This window comes from Canis lupus, chromosome 29, assembly GCF_011100685.1.
Source record: "Canis lupus familiaris isolate Mischka breed German Shepherd chromosome 29, alternate assembly UU_Cfam_GSD_1.0, whole genome shotgun sequence".
Classification (NCBI taxonomy): Eukaryota; Metazoa; Chordata; class Mammalia; order Carnivora; family Canidae; genus Canis; species Canis lupus.
The window spans coordinates 5,708,485-5,731,243 of NC_049250.1; the positions used below are offsets into that span (position 1 = coordinate 5,708,485).

The following is a 22,759-nucleotide window of genomic DNA, read 5'->3' on the forward strand; positions in this document are numbered from 1 at the left end:
TTGGGATTTTCTCTCCCTCCCCCCGCCCCGTCCCTGCTTGCACTCTTTCTCTCTAAAAAAAAAAAAAAATTTAAAATGCATGCTGATAAATAATAAAACACATACAGTTACTTAGGGGAAGAAAATACAGGTCTTGAAATGGCCAGGTTTAAAATAATTACTTGTAAAAACACTTTCAATGGATATTTGATATAGGTTTAAAATAGGTTTTTTTTAAAAAAGATTTTATTTATTTATTCATGAGAGACACACAAAGAGAGGCAGAGCCACAGGCAGAGGGAGAAGCAGGCTCCCCATGGGAAGCCCCATGTGGGACTCCATCCCGGGACTCCAGGATCACACCGTGAGCCAAAGGCAGACGCTCAGCCACTGAGTCACTCAGGTGTCCCTAATACAGGTTTTTAAACTACTCTAATTCAATACAAGTTATACAAGTCATTTTCTTGACTTTACCATTAAGTGGGCGTAACAAACAAAATGATTAGCCAAAAAGGGAGATCACCCACATAACTTAAAAAGCCAAGATACCCAAAACCAAGAAAACAGTATTAATTTACTCTATCAAATTTGAAAGCTGTGATGAGGGCCATATTTACCTTATTAAAATTTTTATAATCCCTATTCAGTCTACTCCTATAATGATTTGGGAAGATACTTGACTTAGGGCTTAGGAGTCAGGTAGAGTTAAGTCTTCCTTAGGAGTCACTTTCTTCATACCTAGGAGGTAAGTACTTTCCCTTGTAATGGCAACAGAATCATCACTCTAAACCAAACCAAGTTGGGAAATGAGGATGAAAAGATACCTCTTTTCATCAACAAAGAGCCCAGGAGCCGCAGTTATCAAATGAAGCAAAAAGAAGGGAAGACCTGGCAACCAACCTACTAGGACCAATCCATGAGTTCTTGTGTGCAGAAAAGGAGCATCTGGTTGCTGAGCAATATCTACACACTGCCAGTCTTTCTGCACAAAAGCAGAAGGTGTGGAAGGAGCAAAAGAAATAAAGAAATTTCTGTAATTAAATCAGTCAGCAAACAGACCTGTTTGCTGCAGTGGACTTGGGGGGCAGGGCAGAATGATCAATACTGACAATGTTGATTGTCACTGACAATGACAACAGGTAAAGGAGACAGAAGGTAGGCTAGTGGTACAGCAATTTCATCTGGATACCACAGGAAAGCTCTGTCAAATGTCTTATTAAGAAGGGTCTTACTGTGTAGGTGTAATAGGAAATTATATACTCATTAGGCCCCCAAGTATGCTTTACTCAGTAGCATGACAGAGTGACAACAAACTTGAAATCTGGAATTATACAGACACATGTTCAAATCTAACTGCATAAATGGGAGAACTTGGGCAATCACTTAACTATCCTTATGCATTGGACTTCATATCTGTAAAACTAAGATCAGTAGCATCTATCTTGCAGAACTATGTGAGAAGATTAAAAAAGATAATGTATGTCCCTGGCTACTGTCTCAAGAATGCTAATTCTCTTCTCTCTCATGGTTGGGAATAGGACTGTTCCACTCCACCTCCATCTATTACCTATATAGCACACCCAATAGCTGCTAAGAGTGAGAAATACTCTGAATGCTTTCAAAGAATCTTGTTGCTTCCTAACCACTGCCTAGCCTCACTTTCAAATTAAAAGTCTGGAACATAAAAAGTTAAATCTTTAGCTATAAGGAAAACATGTATTTGACACAAATTGGACATCTATCCTTCCCAATTTACCAATTCATTTCAATAAATAATTATTTGCTAAATTGGTTCAGACAAGAGTTTTAATCTCATCAAGAAGAGGTACAAGCAGCAAAGGTTTGTCTACACATTTAATAGCAAGACAATCCCCACAAAATTATCTTTCCAAGTAACAACGCCTCCAGAGCCTCTTCAGAGCCTTCCCTTCATCAGTATCTCTCCCCCACTCTCCCTCTGATTGCATTTAAACATTTTATACTAAAACAAATGATGACAGCAAACATCCAGTGACTACCTCAGCACCCCTCCCCCCCCACTAAGCACTGTCCTTCATCTTTCCTCCTCCCTATTCTAATGAAGCTTCTAGAAGGAATGACCACAAAGACTTGCTTTACTTCTTCCTCACCCCTGGGGCAATCGGCCTGCTGAGGGCCACCAAGCACCCTGGCCCAGGGCGCCAATGGTGTTCACACTACCGCATCCAAGGTACCTATCCATTCCTCCTCTTCCTGGTCCCCTTGGCAGTATTTTACACTGCCTACCACTGACTCAATGTTGCTTGAAATATATTCTCTTTCTTTTGCTCTCCTAAAAGTATATGTTCCTGGTTTTCTCCTAATTTTATAGCCATTTCTCCTTAGAATCTGTCTTTCACCCACATCCACCCTCCTTGTGTAAAATCTACTCCTCTTCTGTCAATCCCAAAATACTTTTGTCTCACTCTCTAACAGTGGTTCTTAACCTCCTTTTGATCCCAGATCCCTTTGCAAGTTTGAGGAAAAGCATGGACACTTCCACAGAAAATATTTATACATACGCTTTTGTGTACCATTTCAGGAAGTTAATCCAAACACCTCCTGGAGGAAGAGGCCCTGCTCTACACATACATTTCTGGGGTAATCTCAATCTACTGCCATGACCTCAATCTTCTCTCTGATTGCTTTAGCTCTATAAACTCTAGCTCACATCTTGCTCTGGAACTCAAACCTGTATTTCTATCTTTTAGATTTCTCCTTAGATATAATACAGAGACATCTAATTCGGTGGATCCATCAGCTCCTCACTGCCATTCAATTCCTGATTGCTCCTCCTTCATCAGGTACAGATAGAAGAGAAAGCGACCAGGGAACAGGTCCAGCAGGAAGCAGGGAACTGGAAGGGCATACCCAAACTGAGCCAGCTCCCTGTAGAAAGCTCAACTAGAAAATCATGAAAACACTGAGGGTCAGCCTGCAACCATGGAGCAACCCTGATGGGACCTAGGGCAGAAAAGCCAGTCTACAGAAAATAACTAAGCAGACAGACTACAGATGTGAGAAACCATGTGGCCAGAAGGAAAAAGGAGGTGAACAAGTTGCTGCCTTGCTTCTCACCAGCTTTCTGGTTCCTAGTTTCAGTGAAACTGTGTGACTTTACCTATTGTTGGATTCTGTGAGCTACTCTGACATCCTTCTTAACAGGGTTTCTTGTATTTAAGCTAGCATGAGTAGGCTTGTGTTTCTTCCAAACAAACCATTCCTGGGGAGGTAAAGCATGTGTGCACACACACAGGAGTTAGATCACAGTTTACAGAAGTACTCTTTGACTAGCCTACTAGAACCAATCACATTCCTGCTTTATTCTAGCAGAATCTTCTAGTGGCTAATTTGTTTCTATAATTTTATCATTTACATTATTTCTTGTGCAGCTTCTATTTAAATATGCAGCTTCTGACAATCTACAAAAACAAGGCAAAGATTTTTTATTGTCATCTAAGAACAAATGTTTACCACTCTTCAATTTTATCAGAAATATAAGTTAACAAATTAGAACACATATTCTCACTTAAAATAACTTGAAAGAAAAACAGCAAAATTGTTGTAAGTTGTCAAAACGTGATAAACTGGATTCTGGATTCTGAACATGCAGAATATACAAAAAATCTTAGAAAACAGGTATGTATAATACATCTATACACACATACATATACACACAATTCTCTTATGGAGGCAAAACAGAATTAAACAAATGAAAAAGTAGTCTCAAAATTATGCTTTACTAACATTACTAAAACACTAGCCATGAACATATAATCACCTTACCAAATAAGATATCTCATTCATTTATAAGTTTATTAATTTATGTCCAATATGTCTGAAGAAAACAGAGGTCTGCTGTCATCTAAATATCTTACGATTAAACTTTCTTAAAACTATATTAATGTTTCAATGCATTAAAAACAACACATCATTCCTGATGTGCCAAATAAAACTTCTGTACTAATATCTGATGAAAGGCATGGTTAGGAGATATTTTCCTAATAGCTTTACAATGTCTATCATAAAAATACTCCTGAAGAGATCAAAGATATAATGTCATTTTCAGAAAATAATAACTAAGATAGGAAGCTGATAATGAGTCACATTTCTCTCAAGATCACTACCTGAAGTGAAACTTAAAAAATACTGTCTAGGTGCTAGAAGGAAAGGAGTACTAGACATAAAACAAAATTCCTCCTGGCTTAGGAGGGCTAAGTTGTGGAATGTCAAGTGCCTGGCCATTCTCTCTTCCTCCTCCTCCAGTGTCCCAGGACAACCCACAAAAGATCTTTTTTTGATTGTTATATTATCTCTTCTACAGATTCAGTTTCCGATGCACTGATGAATACAGACTGCTGACTCCAAAGGCATTACATTACATCAATAAAAAAATAAAACCCCAGGGTGTCTGCATGGGTCAGTTGGTTGAGCCTCTGCCTTCAGCCTGAGGTTGTGATTCCTGGGATCCAGCCCTGCATCAGGCTCCCGGCTCCGCAGGGAGCCTGCTCCTCCCTCTGCTAATCCCCCTGCGTGTTCTCTCTCTCTCTCTCAAATAAATCTTTAAAAAAATAAAATAAAATCCCTCTGAAACTAATATACTATATGCTAATTAATTTAATTTAAATAATTAAATAACAATAAAATAAAATTCCAAAAGGTATTTTGCAACCATTACAGTAATAATTGACTCTAGTAAGAAGCACCATTGGATGCTAAAAAACTGGGTAAAAGTTTATTAGGAAACACAACCAGTATTCAGTCTCCAAGTACCTCCCCGTAGATTATTTACAATTACAAAGGGGAAAGTTCATTACATTAGAGAAACCTAATGCCACTTTAAGCAGGTGGAAGTTAACACCACAAATAATAGGTAAATTGACTAAAGAACTTCTGGATAAAAATACAAAAGGAACATGCTGTCACCTCATGGTGTTCCGGTCAAAAATGCATACTTGGAAGCAAGTCAGGAAGAAACATCAGGCAAATGGAAATCGAGGGAAATTCTACAAAAAAAACCTGATCTCTAGTCTTTAAAAATATGGATGCTAAAAGAAAAGACAAACACCCAAGGATTGTTCTATTTAATTAAATAAGACTGAAGACACATAATAACTAAATGCAATGTATGATCCTACTGGAGAAAACATATTTGCTACAGACAATAGTACAAGTAGTAGACAAGGAAATGTGAATATGAGCTATATATTATAGTATCACATCATTGTGATATAAGAAACCCAAGTCCTAGGAGTTACCTGCTGAAGCAATTAGGGGTAAAGGGTCATAATGTCTGCCACATAGTCTCACTTCCGAAAGAGAGAGAGAGACACAGACAGAAAGAGAACATACATATGCAGCAAAATGTCAACAAGTGGCAAATCTAGGTGAAACAAGCACCGGTTTGTGGCACCTGGGTGGCACAGTGGTTGACTGTCTGCCTTTGGCTCAGGGCGTGATCTCAGGGTCTTGGGACTCCCCACAGGGAGCCTGCTTCTCCCTCTGCCTATGTCCCTGTCTCTCTCTCTGTGTCTCTCATGAATAAATAAATAAAATCTTAAAAAAAAAAAAAAAGAAGAAACAAGCACCAGTTCATTCTACTGTTACTGCAATTTTACAGTAGTTTAAATTCTTTCCAATTAAAAAGTTTAAAAAAATAAAACTTTTTTTTCCATATTTCCCTTCCCCTTTGAACTAGGAGGGTAAAAACTACATCCTAGGGATAGGGGAGCAGAAGGCTGAACAATCTTGCTTCTCACTGAACTGCTGTACCAGCTCTGGACTTGTTTAGAAACAAGTACAGTTCATATTACATGAGAAAGATAAATCCCTTACATAATTTTAAAAAATCATAAAATTGGTATTCAGATTACTGTAGTTGTGTTAAAGCTTCCCAAAATACTAAGATATGGCAATGACCTCAGAGGTGACCTTTTAAGGACAATTCAGCTACTCCCAGGCTCCCAATTTCCATTCCTGTGAGGCCACCCATTTCCATGTACAGCCTGCTGACAGAGTGCCTCTGCCTAGAAGTCCTCCTTACTCTAGTCTCATCTTCACACACTAACTCCCTCTTGATCCTTAAGTCTTAGCCCAGACATCACCTCCTGAAGAAAACTTCCTTTTTGAAGGCCCAGGAAGGGATGAGGCACAGTTCCTAAGCTCCTGTGACACTCATTCACACTTCTGTCACCACTCTCATGACACTGCACTGAAGCTGTGTGCTATTTCCTTATTTTCTTTTTTTTTTATTTTCTTTTTTTTTATTTATTTTTTTTATTTTTATTTTTTTTTATTTATTTCCTTATTTTCTACTTCATATCTATTTTAGCACATAATCATCTAATAAGTATTCCTGTTCATGCCTAAATCAGAGATAAGAGTAATAATTACAGAGGTAACAGTAAACACCTTCTCAATTGGGAAAGTAACTGGATACAAATAGAACAGTGCAGTGTTTAGCCAAATACTAAATGTTTTCTTGTAAGGTATTTCTGGGCTGGTTAGCAAGGTAGGGGAAACTGTCATCCAAAACACTATTTTTGTTCAGGTATCTGCAAACACCTGCCCTTAAGGAAAATGGAGCAAGAAGCTTCTGAAGGTACAGAGAATTACAGGGAAATGTTCTACAGCTTTGATACTGTGAATGTGTGAGAAATTTGATCTTTTAGGAACACAGCTGTCCCCTGTACTAACACTTTGGTAGCTTTTTACTGAATTCATTTTTAAAAATAACAAGTAAGGACTGGGAAGAACATAATTTAATTCATGTGACGGTTAGATATATAGTAGGTACCTAATGCATCACTGCAAAATTCTTTTAAAAAGTCAATTTAATAAAAGTGTAATTAAAGGATATTTACATCAAAAGCTGTCTTTGTTAAGAGGACAAGCTTATCACAATTTTTTTTTAGTCTATTCCTCAAAATTTCAGTGGTGATGAAAACTTATCGATTCATTTCTGTTACCCATGAGATTTTTTTCCCCATCAAGATGCAAGATCTGGATGATATACTTAAAAGTAAACTAAGAAAATAATTCAAAATTTTAATTAAATCTCTTAAATGAGTAAATATAAAGTTTGCTTTATCTTTAATTCATTTTATCATACTCTATTCTATTGAGCTTTGATTATTTCACACACATACACACACACACCCCATGAAATGAAATGTTCATGTAATCATAAATGTAACTGTCCACACCATTGAAAGAGAAAGGAGAAAAAGCATTTAAAAGCAAAGCAAGTTAGTTTGTTTTTCTCTTCCTCCCCTTACTAGAGGAGACTCTTCCATCCATGCTTAAGTGATCCTTCAAAACACTAATCAGGTATCTGTTTGTCTAAAAAACCAATCCTAATCAAACAAAACCACATGAATTTGACCCACAGATACTTAATACTAGTCACACGCACTTATATGTGAAATCTGCATTTGATTTTATACTTAATTATAAAGTACACAGACTCCATTATGTATCAGTGGTTTTATATTCTTTACCATCTAAATGCTTATTATCCACCTCTTCCAAATGTTTATTTAGGCTGGTGCTTTGCAATAATTTAAGACTTCTGTTATGGCGGCATCTCCAAATCAATTGTAATTAAGTGGTACATAGTGTCCAAACAAATTAGCACAGCTTCAAGACATCTCTAACTGGCAAAGTAGAAACAACTTTAGCCAGGATACTGGGAGCTGCTCAACTTGATGGTGAGGCAACAGGTTATAAAGAATCCCTCTTCACTTGGAATAGGTTTTGATATGCTTTTTAATCAAGTTATATTTGTTTTTGAAAAACACACAAAACATATGATAGATACTAAAGACATTTTCAAAGGTTCTTCAATAAAAATGTTATAAGAATAATGTGGAAAATTCGAGGTACTCAAAGGGTGGCCACAATTTTCCAAATTAATCTTGGAAAATGTTAAATCTGGAAATGTTATGTTTATTAAAAATTACATGAAATATTTCAGTAACATGATTATTAATGCTAAAAGGTTAATGTACATAAGGTTTTTTCCTTCAATTCAGTTCATAATAACTATTTTAATCACTGTGTTTATGACTATGTCCTTACAGAATAACCAATACTCTAAGCAGATATAAATATCAGAAAACAAAATAGTATCACTCACATTTGGTTTGGTGAGTTCTCTGTCATATTATTTACCTGCACATAATATAACTTGAGAGAACAACACTCATAACTTATTATTCTGCTTTAAAAAAAAGATTAAAAAATAATCTAGAAATAAACAGAAAATTCTACACAAGATCCTCTACCTACAAAATTCAGTGTTTCTTTCCTGAAGTCCTGAGCTGTCCATATGCACATACTGTTGCTTCTGAATTAGAGGCTGATTACATTTAAAATCATTCTGTAGGAGAAAAATGATGACATTTTATGATGTTAAATTATTAACTGAGGTTATATATATAAAAGTTCGCTAGCGTACGTTGTCACAGCTTATAGATTTTGGCAAATTTATTAATATAAAAATCCAGCGCTGCTCAAAGAACAAGGGGCATGGCACGAACGCAGAGCAGTATGGGAAGATCAGAGAGGTACACATCATTTAAACAGAGGGTTATAACAGGGACTGACATGCTCAAGACCTGAACTGAGGAGACACCAGTGTGTGCTGACCATCCCCTCCCCTCCCAGCGACTCTATTCCAGCCCCCGGTCACTCCCCACCCACATCAATGAGGGTTTATTCCATTATCCCATGTAAACACAGATGTCAACTACAAGGGGAGAAATTCTAGCTTATTTTAGGATCTGCAATTCATGAAATAATTTTGAAATCAACCATAAAATTTGTGAAAAAGAATTAAGTATTTTCACATGATACACAACTCTGTACTCCCTGTACATAAACTCAAATCCATCTCTATGTTATCAAAAATTAATATTTAACTCCTTCAAACATAATCAAAATCAAAATCTATAGACAGCTCAGTTCTATAATTTCATAAGTATCCCACTTATACCTGAAATGTAATTTTAAACTTATATTTAAAACAAAAAAAATTCCCTGCAGTAAAAAGTATTACTTTACTATATCCAAAATTATGATTTAGTCTCAAAAACAGAAGCTTTAGGATGCAATATCAAACAAAAATCTAAGAATCACTAAGGGTAGAAAAGAAAAAATCCAGAGTGTGCTGGAAATCTGAAAATGTAGCCCTAAGAGCAAACAATGAGTACAGGTAAACATGCAAAAATGTCATGAATAGCTGCTATTGCCATTCAGGCAGACTTTTATTCTATTTATATCTATGATTATATTTTAATTATGTTCAACTAACTTATTTCTCTCTATAGTATTAAATCATTTATAAAAAATCATTTTACTTAAAATGCTAAAAGGAAACAAAGTCAATTCTGTTTTCACATTTGTTTTTGGTGTGAAAATAAACAATTCCAAGAGGAATTTTGTAAGATTCAATCAATAAACATCTTTAGGATACCAGAATTGTATTTTCAGGGGGGGATAAAATCTGCTTTAGGCAAGTAAAAAGGCACTCTCTGCTAGCATGATTTAATGATGACAAATTGGATACCCGCATAAAGATACATATACAAAATCCTTTTTCAATTTGGGGATACGCTTTGCAGAAGATTTACTTTCCAAATTGCATTCTATTCAATCTCATCTTAATCTGACATTTAAATAAATTGCTATTACTAGAACAATTTTCATCTCTGGCACAAAGAGACACAGAAATGTATATGTCACAACAAAATACATGTCACAACAAAATTTTTCTTCATATGAAATTTTGCTTAAAAAAGAAAGTGTAGGAAAATACTGACATTAAGCTTCTCTATCACAGGAGATTTATCGTAATTAAAACAAAGTTAAGAGACCTTAGCACATAATGACAGAGGAGGAAAAGGGATATTCTCTCATCAGCTAGTCAGTGACAGAGAGCAAAGAAAACAGTTTCTGGCTACAAAGACATTTACTTTTTCTTTTGTAATCATACATTGAAAAATGTACCAAGAAACTAAATCAAGTTCCTAAATTTAAGGAAAATATTCCAATTGCAAATGTATCATCATCAATGCATGATCATTTCAACAAAAATTCTCAACCAAAAAATTTTCTCCACTGGCAAAGAAATATACCCCTCTTTTCTTCCACATCAGAAATATACATTAAAAAAAAAAAACCCTAAACCCAACAATAGTTCCTTTATGAGAAAGAACTATTAAAAAGAATTTTTTATTAACAAAACAGGACCTATACTTCAGCAATCTTAATTTAAACAAAAATGGAAAATAAAATTGTTTCACAGAAGGTAAATATAAGTTTGCTGTTTGTAATAGCCTCAAACTCTACTAAGTGCCAACATTCTTTCAACTAATTTAAGAAAGAGGCATAAACAAATCAAGAGATATAAAATTACTAAATAATTCATTTCTGTTGAAAAAGTGACCCATGGTAAGGTGAAATAAGGAGAGAAATCCAGTTGAGTATTCTTTTATTGACAGCCTTGAAAAGTTTTTCGCTCCTCCTAAATAGATGAAAACCATTTCTGAGTACCCTCTGCTTTGATCCCTTTCTTCTGGCACTGAGTATATGAAAACAAGCAAAAACGCTTTCAGTCCATCAAGTGCAGCTAGCACTAGCTCTGACATCTATCCAAGGTCATCTACTATTTGTTATCTCAACTTTCAGTGTTCTAATCCAAGCCACTAACCATCTCTACTCTTGACCACAATGAGAACCTATTAAAATAGTCCTTTGCCTTCATGCTTACCCCTGCATAATCCATTCACCAGGGAGTAGCCTCAGAGATCTTTTTAAAACATACGCATCAAATCTTGTCAATTCTCTCATTTAAAAACCTTTGAATAGCTTTCAACTCAAAAGTAAGAGTCAAATGGTAGCCTACAAGACCCTACATGATTGGTCCCCTGACAACCTCTCCTTGCCTATCTTCTTCCATGTTGGCCCTCACACTACCCTCAAATTAGAGACTTTCAAGCTTGGCACGAATGATATATTAGGCAGGACACTTCTTCATTGTAGGGGGCTGTCCATGCATTATAGTATGTTTAGCAGCACCCCTGGCCTCTACTCACTTGTACCAGTAGCACCAGCACCCCCCTCTGTGGACAAGCAAAATATGTCCTCAGATATTGCTTTTAAAAAAAAACAAGCTTCATGGCTCTTTCTCTCTCATCCTCTTTACCTGAAATGCTTACTTCTAATACTTGGGTTGTATAGCTAGTTACTTATCATTAAAGCATCAGCTTAGTTGTTTTGGCCTACTCAGAGAGGCCTTCTCTACTCATCATATGTAAAGTTGCACCTACTTCCATCATACCTATAGCCCATCATTTATATAAAGTACATAAAAGGTGGTTTCTGGGGATCCCTGGGTGGCGCAGCGGTTTAGCGCCTGCCTTTGGCCCAGGGCGCGATCCTGGAGACCCGGGATCGAATCCCACGTCGGGCTCCCAGTGCATGGAGCCTGCTTCTCCCTCTGCCTGTGTCTCTCTGCCTCTCTCTCTCTGTGACTATCATAAATAAATAAAATCTTTAAAAAAAAAAAAAAAAAAAAAAAGGTGGTTTCTGAAAGAATGCATAAATATATTTGTGAAAAAAGTGCTTAAGTGGCAACATCATAGTATTTCATATATGATGCCATAGTAGCACTCCTGGATGGTCCCCTATACTGCATTTGCCTGCATCTTTCAAATGCATGCTTTCCAAGGCACCATCAATTCTTTCCTTTGGAAGTACTGGTAGTTTTATTGTCAGTTACAAGGAACATGCATTTGTTCACTGCACCTTAACAAAACAACCCAACCCCAAAGCACCCTTCAAAATGGTGGATAATAGAAAGGTATGTGAACCGTTCAATAGAGCACTGAAAGCACTCAATACCCACCCAACTCACAGTGAAAAACAGCCATGGCAAAGGAATTCTGGTTTGTTTCATCACAGACACAAAAAGCTCACCATTATATCTAAACAGTCACTTTTCAATTTATCTTGTTTCAAGCAGATACAAAAAAGCAAACAATTTTTATTTGAAAAGTAAAAACAAATAAGAGAAAAACATGACTTCCATTATTTCAAAAGCAAAAGGCTATAATGAATGAAATAGGAGAGCTGAATCTCAGCTTCTAGTGTTTTCACATAAAGCTATAAAAACCATTCAGGTTAACCATATGCTGAAAAGTGAAACCATGCAAAATTGTAAAGTCTCTGATCAGTAATCCAACTGGATTACTTTCAACTCCAAAAAAAAGACTGTTTCACTTAAGCCACAACTGTCCTTTTAGTTACTTCTGGAATTGTTTTTTATATTAGTACTTTGAATATACATTTTTTGAGAACATCAAACCCATTGGTCTTTCCAAAATGATGTTATTGCTCTCAATTACTAAAATACATTTCTAGATATTTAATCAAAATTGCTGATTTAAAAAAAAAATTGCTGATTTAGAAAACTCATTCATCAGAACATTTTATATAAGAACCTTTGGAAGGGGTAGGTGAGATCTTGCATATCAGTGTGGAAGAGGGAAGGAAAAGTCAACACATACCAGTTGTGCACCATGAGCTTCTGCACAGCCAGAAGAGCATTGTAGCGAACTTGCTGGTCCTCATGGTGCATGTGGTTCATTACCAGCTGCTTCCCGCCAAGCTGTTCAATAACCCTGAGGAACAGAAGCCATTTTATGAAGATGCTGCCATTCCTTTCTAACTCATGCTGTTAGTCAGCTGAGAGCCATATACCAAAGTGCCAAGGGATTTTAAAGAGAAAAGTTATAATACAGGTAAGTAAACTGACACATGCCTTTTTCATATCATTTTTTATGAATCACAGATTTAAAATATTCAAGTTTGCTCTCTTTTAAATTCTTACTGGAAAATCCAGCTGTTATTCTCATCTCCCAATCCAGGCAAATATCTACGGATAACTCAGACTATTGTAGTGCTCTAGAGTATGGTTTTCTACGTTGAGTATTAAAAGCTTTTTTTTTTTTTTAAGATTTTATTTATTTATTTGACGGAGAGAGAGCACAAGCAGGGGGAGCTGCAAAGGGAGAGGGAGAAACAGGTTACCCAATGAGCAGGGAGCCTGATGTAGGGCTGGATCCCAGGACCCTGGAATCACGACCCTCATGAGCCAAAGCATGGATCCCAGGACCCTAGAATCATGACCCTCATGAGCCACTTAACCAGCTGAGCCACCCAGATGCTCCTAAAACTTCTTTATTACCAGTATTTCTAGTTTGCTTAAAAGCTGTGTATTGAGCACCACCTCATGTCTGCCACAATATCAGATCAATATTAAGTCCACCAGTTGCCGTGCTGTGAGGCTCAGATGCAGATTAACAGGAAACACAGGATTAATTAAAAAGTACCCAGGAGAAGCCATATTAATTCCCTGAAAAAGATTTTAAAAGATATCTGTCCTTTATTATAATGACGCAATAGGCCACATGACCTCCTGGCCAGTGAAACAGGGGAGAAAATTCCTACTGTCAAGAGCACTAAGGTGATTGAAACTGACACTGGCTTTCTATCACTGCATCTCCTAACACCCTGAAAAATCCAGCTGCTACAGATGCAAAAGTGAAGCAAAAATGGTGATTTGTTTCATGAACAGAAAGAGGTTCTCCATTCTGTTGTAAGGGTGCGGCTGCAGCTAGAGCGGTGTAGCCTCTTAATGCCAGCACAACAGTGTGGAGTCTCCAGGCTGTACTGTCTAGTGGGCAACACCGCCACCGCTACACAGTCAGCAATAATGCAGCAGGGCCTCTGGCGATCGCAGTCTCGAGGATGGGTAGATGGGGGTCAAGGGTGAAAGAGAAGTTTTTACCTCTATATCCTTTTATACTTTAAAGCATCTTTTTTAAAAAAAAGTATTGAATCAAGGGAAAAAATGTAATTTTAACCAAACATCAATTGAGTGTTTGTTATGTACCAAGTACTGTGCTCTAAAACATTACTTTATCTAACACCAGTTCTATTCATTATCAGATATGTTATATCAAGTCATTTAATCTAGTAAATTCCTTCCTGGCAAATGAGGGGAACAAGGACACCTCCCTTATGGCATTGCTGTGAAGCCCAGGTCCCTGCAATATGGTAAGCCCCTTTCTGCTACTATAATGATAATGACATCGATGATGGTGATGGTGGTTATGAGGACACAGGGGCTGCCCCCCTTCAACTTATTCTCCTCACTGTAAAGTGATCTTTAGAAAAATCTGAATTATCATTTTCCCTGCTTAAAATAGTGGCTAACTGGGTCTTTCACAGTCTGACTTAGAGTTCTCATCCAAGTGCCCCCACAGAGCACAGCCACATACCTGTGCTCTCTGCACTCGGACTCCCCTAGCCTTCTCTCAGGTCCTTCAGCCACAGACTCTTGGTACATGCGGTTTTCTCTCCCAGAAGCTGTCCTACTTTATATAACATCTCACTTTATAGGGAAGGTAACTTCTGTTCATCTTTCAGATCTTGCCTCAATTGTCACTTCCTCAGAGAAGTCTTCTCTCTACCCATATTGATCCCCAAATATGCCCTTTTCATGGCACTGTGTTATCTTTCCTTCATTGTACTCATCTGAGTTGTGTGAGGAAGATGCAAGATGGTGGAAGATTAGGGGACCCCCAAACTTACCTAGTTCGCTCTTTCAAACTATCCTGAACACTTATGAATTCAACCTGAGATGTAAAGAAAGAAGAGCTAGAATGCTATAGAGAGAAAAGTGATCACTTCTTACAAGGTAGGAGTGCAAAGAAGAGAAATGGAGAGGATATATCAGAAGTACTCATCTGAGTTGCAATTTTACACCTGAATAACTTTCTAAAATATCAAATGTCTCCTTCATTAAATAAGAAGATCCATGAAGGCCAAACTATGCATGGCATTGCTTACCCTATGTTCCCAGGGCTCAAGACAGAAAGTTCTCATCAAATATCTATTAAATATATTACCAAATTTTATTAATATGTACTACACTAATAACAATATTATCTAGTTAATTTTTGTCAAAATGACATCATTAAAGGACGAGTAAGCCATCAAAAAAGATAGGCCTTTATTATAGCAAAATTGCCTGACAATAACCCTCCCTCAATTGCTATAGCATACTATTACTAGAATTCTAAATAATTATAATAGCAAATATCTATACAACACTTATACAACACTTACTATTGGCCAGTTGTTCATCTCTGCACTTTCCAATATTAACTCTTTCAAAAGTTATAAGTAGTCTAGGATGGCAGTCAGGATTAATGATAAAGAATAGAAATTTAAGAGAAAAACATACAAATCAGGAATAACATTCAGGAAAAATAAAGTCCCATGGTCTAAGGTACCTTATTCTCATATGTGCTTAGAATTATCCATTGCCACACTAGAAAATACTGATCTGCTTAAGCTGATGATTTAACTAGACATCAGTTTACCTAACATTTTTGTAATACATTAATTTTTTGGAACTGCTGAAATTCATAGGTATATATGTACATACAGGATGATAATACAGAACTCCTGTCTCAGTATCAATTGAGATGCCAAATCAACAGATATCAGACACTAAAGTGAATCCATGAGAGAGTATTAAATACAGATTTTATAAAGAACTCTAACAATTTTTAATCCCCTTGGGGAATTCTATTTCAAATATTAAAGGACCCAGGGAGGGGAAGGATGATTTGTATGTAATCTGTGGAACATGATGGATCACATGGTAGGCCTCTGCCCTGCAGAAAAGAAACAGGTGGTAATGGCTTCCAACCCCATGCCAAGGAAACCTCACACAAGAGACAAGCACACATTTTCTAGTCTGGTGCCTGACAATGATTCAACCCTGAGAGGTCACGGTAACCAGTAAGCAGCAAAGTAGGAGGAGCTGCGTCAGGATCAGCTGACATTCTCAGAAGCCACAGGTGCAAAGATGTTTGAGTGGCTCCATGAGTCAGATGAAACACAACAATGGCTCAATCTAGCCTAGGGGAGCTGCAATGAATGGCCCAGAAAAGGTACCTTCAATGAACCCCAAAAAGTGCTCCCTAGAGAAATGATCAGCTTTAGACATTCACCACGGTGGGAGAGCATAAAGCAGCCAACAATAATAGCAAGTAAGAAAATCCCTGCTTCTCCCTGTGGCCTCCCCCTTCTCCATTCACCAGCCTCAGGAAGAGTGAGGCAACAGTAGGTAAGCTAGGGAAACAGCCAGGAAGAGAAAGGACTGTGGGCCTGCACCTGTTGAGAGCATCAGAGAGAAAAGAGGGAAGGCCTACTTTTGATAAGTAGCATGAAGGGCTACCAAAGGTCTTCAACCAAACCCTTCTTTTGACTTAAAATGACAGTAGGGCTGTTATCTAAGCATGAGGGGAAAAGTAACACAACCCACTAGGTTTTCATCCAAAGGCACAAAAAGATTATCAATCCTGAATAAATTTTAAAGGAGTTCTGAGGAACAAATCTAAAGACATTCTTATTTCACCACAATGTCTTCTTCAACCAACCAATCTGGTGTTAGTATGTATGAGCTACTTTGAGGGGGGTGGCAGGGCTGACTTCTTACATCTGCTAGTTCAGATAATGCTCCTGTCTCCCCTGCCCTTGCCTACTCCTCTCAGAGGGGACTTCTGTGCCTGGTGAGTTTGGAAGCAGGAATCGAGGACACACACACACATCCACATTCTCTTTTCTCTTCCACACCGGTTCAGTGCCACCTGGAGCTAATGGGTTCAGTAATAGGAAGGCTATCTGTCTCTTAATGACTTTCTCAGGGAAGATTCTATTTTGGCCTCAATCTGCTATATCTCCTTTGTCAAGTTTATCAATAGTCTGGAACTCAAGCAAGTAGGAAAGGAATTATTGGTCCCCATCTGGATACCTACAACACTTGGAAAGTACAACTGATTCTATTTATGGTTGTTGTGTTCTATAAAGTTACCATAAATGCTGATTTAGTGAATACTGAGACTTCTAAGGGAAATATAGGATTCTGTTCCTCCAAGCCTCTAGTCATGACATTCTCATCAACCAGTCGATAACAGACTTGTTTTACATGTTTCTGTTTAAAGACAATTCAATGTCTGTTGTTGATTCATCAACAATGGACTCACAGCCAAAAACACTATAACTCATGCCGGAATGAGGCTTATTTAACACGTGGATTTCCTTCATAAGGTAAATCACAGCCTTCTTGTGTTCGGGAACACTAGAGAGCGCTTCAGCACTGTGCTCAGGGGCAATTGTACACAGGGAAGTGACCAAGAAAAGGCACAAAAATGCAAAAACATGGCACTAAACAAATCTCAAAAAGGGCACCGGTTTATAGTACAAGAGCTAAGACAAGAAGGCAGAGCCTCACCTTGTTTGACTTTAGTTGTATGCCCGGCAACTCAAACTTTCCTCTGCCCTGAATGTGTCCACAAATGATCTCAAATACCTGAGTATTAATTTGGGCATTATACGTAAATTCTAACATGCAAATTCACAAATATAGAATCCATGAAAAATGAGGATTAACTGTGTATGAATTAATATAATCTCAGAAAACTGCCATAGTGTGTGTAAAATATGATGGATTTTAAAAAAGAGATCACATACCACTTATATAACAACAAAACAACAATAGCATTTTTATACATGCCGAACACAATACTAAACACTTCATATTTTTCACCTCATGTAATCCTCACAACAAATGTGCTGCCTATTCCTCTATAATGTGGTGTTTTTGACATTTTAAATCCTTGTCCCCTTTACTACCTTCTCATATTATAAGTAAATTTTGAAGAGTTTTGCTTTTAATAATTGAATGAATAAGTATTTATTCATTAAGCCTTCATTTTCAAACTCAAGAGACTCCAACAGATCTCACAGAGTGATGGACAATCTCCACTCCACTGAAGCTCACTGCAATAAAATGAACATTTCCTGTCTTTTAAATTTAACTGAAACACCAATTACTTTCAGATTATACAGATGTCCAAAATCACTGATGCTTGAAAAAATGGTGAGAAAATCATCTTTCCAGTTAGTTTATTAAAACAAGATATCATTAACATAAGGCATCATTAAAAAGACAGAATATGTGGATGATTTAATTTAGAATTAGACCCGAGTACTTTGTTCATAAGCTATTGTTTAATAGGGAAAAACTTGCTGGCTGTATTCCAAAACAAGTTGAGTCAAGAGCATGTTAGGCTGTAAAGAGCTGCAATATTATAAAACATGATTAACAAGCTCAGTACTGGCAGGAACTCTTAAGAAATGTAGCAGCTGGTGAAATAAGGGAAATGTAATTTTAGAGTAAACTTTAAATATCCTAAAAAGCACAGCACTATTTTTGTTTGTTCTAAAGGTCTTTTTCCTGTCTTAATGTAGTTCTACAATATATACTACGGTTACATAAAATATCCTGATAAGGATTCTACTGTTTAGCATTCTATTCATGGCTAATGAAATTATATACACAATAACATAATGTAACATATTATGATTCTACAATATACTGCTAAAAATGGTTAAGTTGCATGTATGATTCCATTTACAGGCAAGTAGATACTTTTCTATGAAACACTATATATACCCTCGAGAGTCTGTAAGTTTAATAGCACAGAAATCACTATTTTGTCTTATTCTATTGTTCCCCTCAAAGAAGGTGATTAACGTTTTTAAAAACAAAAATAATTTAGGAGAATATTTACCAGACTTCTAAATGGAAAAGCATAAAAGTAGTTGAAGAAACCACAAAGGATATAAAAAAAAAAAAGAAAAGAAAAGAAAAGAAAAGAAAAGAAAAGAAAAGAAAAGAAAAGAAAAGAAAAGAAAAGAAAAGAAACCACAAAGGATTTCACTGGAAGTAAGCTCCGTAAGGCCATGCTCAGAATGATGCCCAGCACATAGCAGATAACAAAACATTAATGCCTAGTGAATAAATGAATTTCACTATATGGTAACTGAAACTGACATGATGAAAATATTATGAACAGAACAGAAATGTAAACAACAAACTTTAAAGATTTCTGTCTTGAACATAAAGACTCCTAACTCTGGGAAATGAACTAGGGGTGGTGGAAGGGAGGAGGGCGGGGGCTGGGGGTGAATGGGTGATGGGCACTGAGGGGGGCACTTGACGGGATGAGCACTGGGTGTTGTTCTGTATGTTGGCAAATCGAACACCAATAAAAAATAAATTTATTTTAAAAATAAAAATAAATAAATAAATAATAATAATAAAGATTTCTTTCTTAAATGTAGCAGTTAAATTCCTAGTAAGTCATGTAAATAATCAAAGTACAGATTAAAAGCACCAGATACCAGTTTCCCCTGTGAGAGTTTAAGAGAAATTGATAACACTCATTGCTGCTGAGAGGGTGGTAAAGATGCTATTTTCACCTAGTGCTGCTTAGAGCCTGAATAATTCTCTATTTAATAATGTTTTTCAAATCTCAGAATTACTTATATACTTTCTCTCATGGAATGTATTTAAGGGACCAGAAAAAAAGAAAATAAATGTTTGCAAAGACATTCACTCTGTTTTTTTAATAATGAAAAATTGGAAGCATATCAAATAGCCACTAGTAAGATTTGAGCACACTGGAATACTTTTATCATTTATCTACAGATAGCATTAATGTATATTTTTAAAAATTTGTAGATGGGAAATTCCCACAAAAAAATCAAGAGATAAAACAGGAGATATTATATGATCAACATTTTGGAAGGAAAAAAGTGTATGTATAGAGGGGAAAAAAAACTGAAAAAAATAAGCTATTACTTTTAGCTCAAAACTAGTCTTGTTTTTTTTTATTATTCTTTCCATATTTTTCAAGTTTTCTATAGTAAGGATGTTACATTTCCTGATGACTCTAATTTAGAAAAAATAAATTAACTGGGTTTGATAAAAACTTAATGCCACTATCAAAACAAGTACTAATTTTTACTTTTGTATGCTATGCTAGACTTTGTACAAAGGAAAATAGAGATCTTTACTTCATATAAAAATGTTCATTTTAAAATAAGCAGAAATTCTTTTGATTGCTCTCTCACTCAACATTTATAATGTCCTACTGTGGTAAACAATATGCCTGGTCAGATATAGTTCCTCTTTTTGAGAGTTATAGTCCAGCACACTTAGAGGCTAGCTCAAGCCTCTAAGGGTTTGATGTGGCTCTGATGCTGCTGTTGCAATGTTCTGTTGCATGGAACAATGTTCATTACACCATCTGTGCCAATGAGTTATGCATACAAAGGGGGCACACTCTCCTTGGGACAACTCTCAGGCACTAGTCATCAAAGTGTGACTGCAGCGTCTGTCAGGGCCACAGGTGGTCTTGTGTTTTCCAAATACTAAACAATGGAACAATTTTATTCACATTCCATCATACTCATTTGAAAAATAAGATTAATGAGTGGTATTTGTTTCTTGGAAATCATATCACAATCTTAAAGGCTGTGGGTCCTTTACAAGAACTAACTGCCAAGTATAGTTGACAGGGTAAATTCATTCAGATAGCTTACTTTCAAGTTATTTGCATTTATTGAGGACAATTATTAAATACACAGTTTGGGGTAAGTTACTGTTATGTTATGCTCTCAGTCTGAATTTACAAAAACAAGCTACTGAATCAAAAGGGTTTCTTTAAACTATAAAAGGAGTCATGAAAATAACAAGTATGTAAAATAAGAGTGAACAGGACTCCATTTTTAATATCATATATAAATCTGCATGCCAAAACAAATCTGAGTGTGATAAAAGAGAATGACAGATGAGAATTATGCTATGACCACTCAAATATTTATCAATGGACCAGCAATATATTCACGGGTAAGCTCCAAAATATTCCTTTTTTTTAATTTAAATTCAATTAGCTGACATAGAGTATACATCATTAGTTTCAGATGTAGTGTCCAATTATTCATCGGTCGTGTATAACATTTCTGATATGAAACTTTGTCAACTGATTTTACTGTTTGAAATGGAGAAAGGGACAAAATTCAAAAGGAGACAACATCCTGACGACACTCCTGCTGTGTGATGAGTATAAATCATTACTAAGAAACTTGTAAAAAGAAAAATAGTCCACCACAAAGAACACTATGTTCTTAGAGAAAGCCAAATTTCCTTATTAAGTAATTTTTAACATCACATGATATCAAAAACATACAGTGGAGAAGAGTAGTTAAACCTTGAACAACACAAGGATGGAGGAGGTTAGGAACATCAACACACAGTTAAAATCCACATATAACTCCTGACTCCCCCAAAACTTAATTACTAATAGCCTACTGTTGACCAGAAGTCTTACCCAGTAATATAAACAACACAAATTTTGTGTGTTATACTATATGTGTGTTATACCATATACCATTCTGACAATAAAGTAAGCTAAAGTAAAGGAAATGTTATTAAGGAAATCATAAGACAAAATACATTTATAGTACTGTATTATAAAAAGTCCACATATAAGTGGGACTACACAGTTCAAACCAATGTTGTTCAAGTGGCAACTGCAATTGCTATTGTGCAGGATAACAGATACTAACAACTGGACAAAATTACTCATTTAACTGGTTTATCAAAAAACACCTAAATGGTACTTACTATGTGTTGACTCTGTCCTAAGTGCATTACATGTGAACTCATTTAATCCTCACATTTACAGAGGAGGAAACTGAGGCACAGAGAAGCTATATGCCAAGGTTGCACAGTTACAAGGTGGTAGAGCTGAGATTTGAACTTAGGCAAGTTTAGTCTGTGCACTTAACCACTGTGTAATTCTGTGCTGATGACTGTGGTGCCCATTAGCTATTAGCATATGTACTATGCACCTATGGAGAAGATATTCCTGTTGTAGCCATTCCTGCCAATTTACTGTAGTGAGTTAACATTTTTTTTAACTTAATAGCAATAAAAAATAAGAAAAAGTGAGTAAAGAACTTGACTTATGCATTACTCAAGCATTTTATTCTTGATATCTTGGTAAAAGATCAAGAACAAAGTAATTCTTGACAATAACATGAAAGAGGTATCAGTAAATTTATTAAATGCCATAAACTATAATTAAATTTAAGTATTGGGACACCTGGGTAGCTCAGCGGTTGAGCATCAGCCTTTGTTCGGCTCAGGGCGTGATCCTGGAGTCCCAGAATCAAGTCCCACTTCCGGCTCCCTGCATGGAGCCTGCTTCTCCCTCTGCCTATGTCTCTGTCTGTCTGTCTCTCTCTCATTCTCTCTCTCTCTTTCTCTCTCTCTCTCTCTCGGTCTCTCATGAATAAATAAATAAAATCTTTAAGTATTAGTTTTTTTAATGTTTATTTCAAATTCTGGGTCTGCAAACTATTTATTAAGTTTGAGAAACACTCCTGTATAGGAAGATGTGAGAATGACATCACAGGAAAAAAAAATGCTACCTTTTATCAAGCAGATTACAAAAGAATGAGACTCTTTAAGGGACTATGTGATAAGGAGAAAATAATCTGAAAATACATCTCAAACAATAAGGAGCAAAAGACTGTACAGAAATTTAGTTATTCTGAAATAGACTGGTGAGGGGCTTCAAAAAAAAAAGAATGAATACACTGGTCCATGGATCCATGTAAGATGTAAGCCACTGGAAAGACCAAAAAACAAACAAACAAAAAAAAACAGTAGTATCACCGCTTATGAACAAGCAAAAAAAAAAAAAAAACCAAACAAACAAACAAACAAAAACTTTTAGGAAGTGTTTTAGCACTTAGGACTGATGCAGCG

At 36.3% G+C, this 22,759-nt stretch overlaps 1 protein-coding gene across 5 annotated transcripts in view; it reads right to left on the reverse strand.

The window, feature by feature from the left end:
- ATP6V1H (ATPase H+ transporting V1 subunit H) overlaps nt 1-22,759 on the reverse strand; it is a 161,596-nt gene that overhangs the window by 24,502 nt on the left and 114,335 nt on the right. For 3 of the 5 annotated variants that reach the window (XM_038579304.1, XM_038579305.1, XM_038579303.1), the window contains one exon: nt 12,567-12,680. The exons of 1 other annotated variant lie outside the window; for it this stretch is intronic. In XM_038579304.1, coding sequence (XP_038435232.1) covers nt 12,567-12,680 — 114 coding nt within the window. Of the gene's footprint in view, nt 1-8,286; nt 8,378-12,566; nt 12,681-22,759 lie in introns of all 5 variants that reach the window. One more of the 5 variants, XR_005380955.1, reaches the window with a different exon arrangement.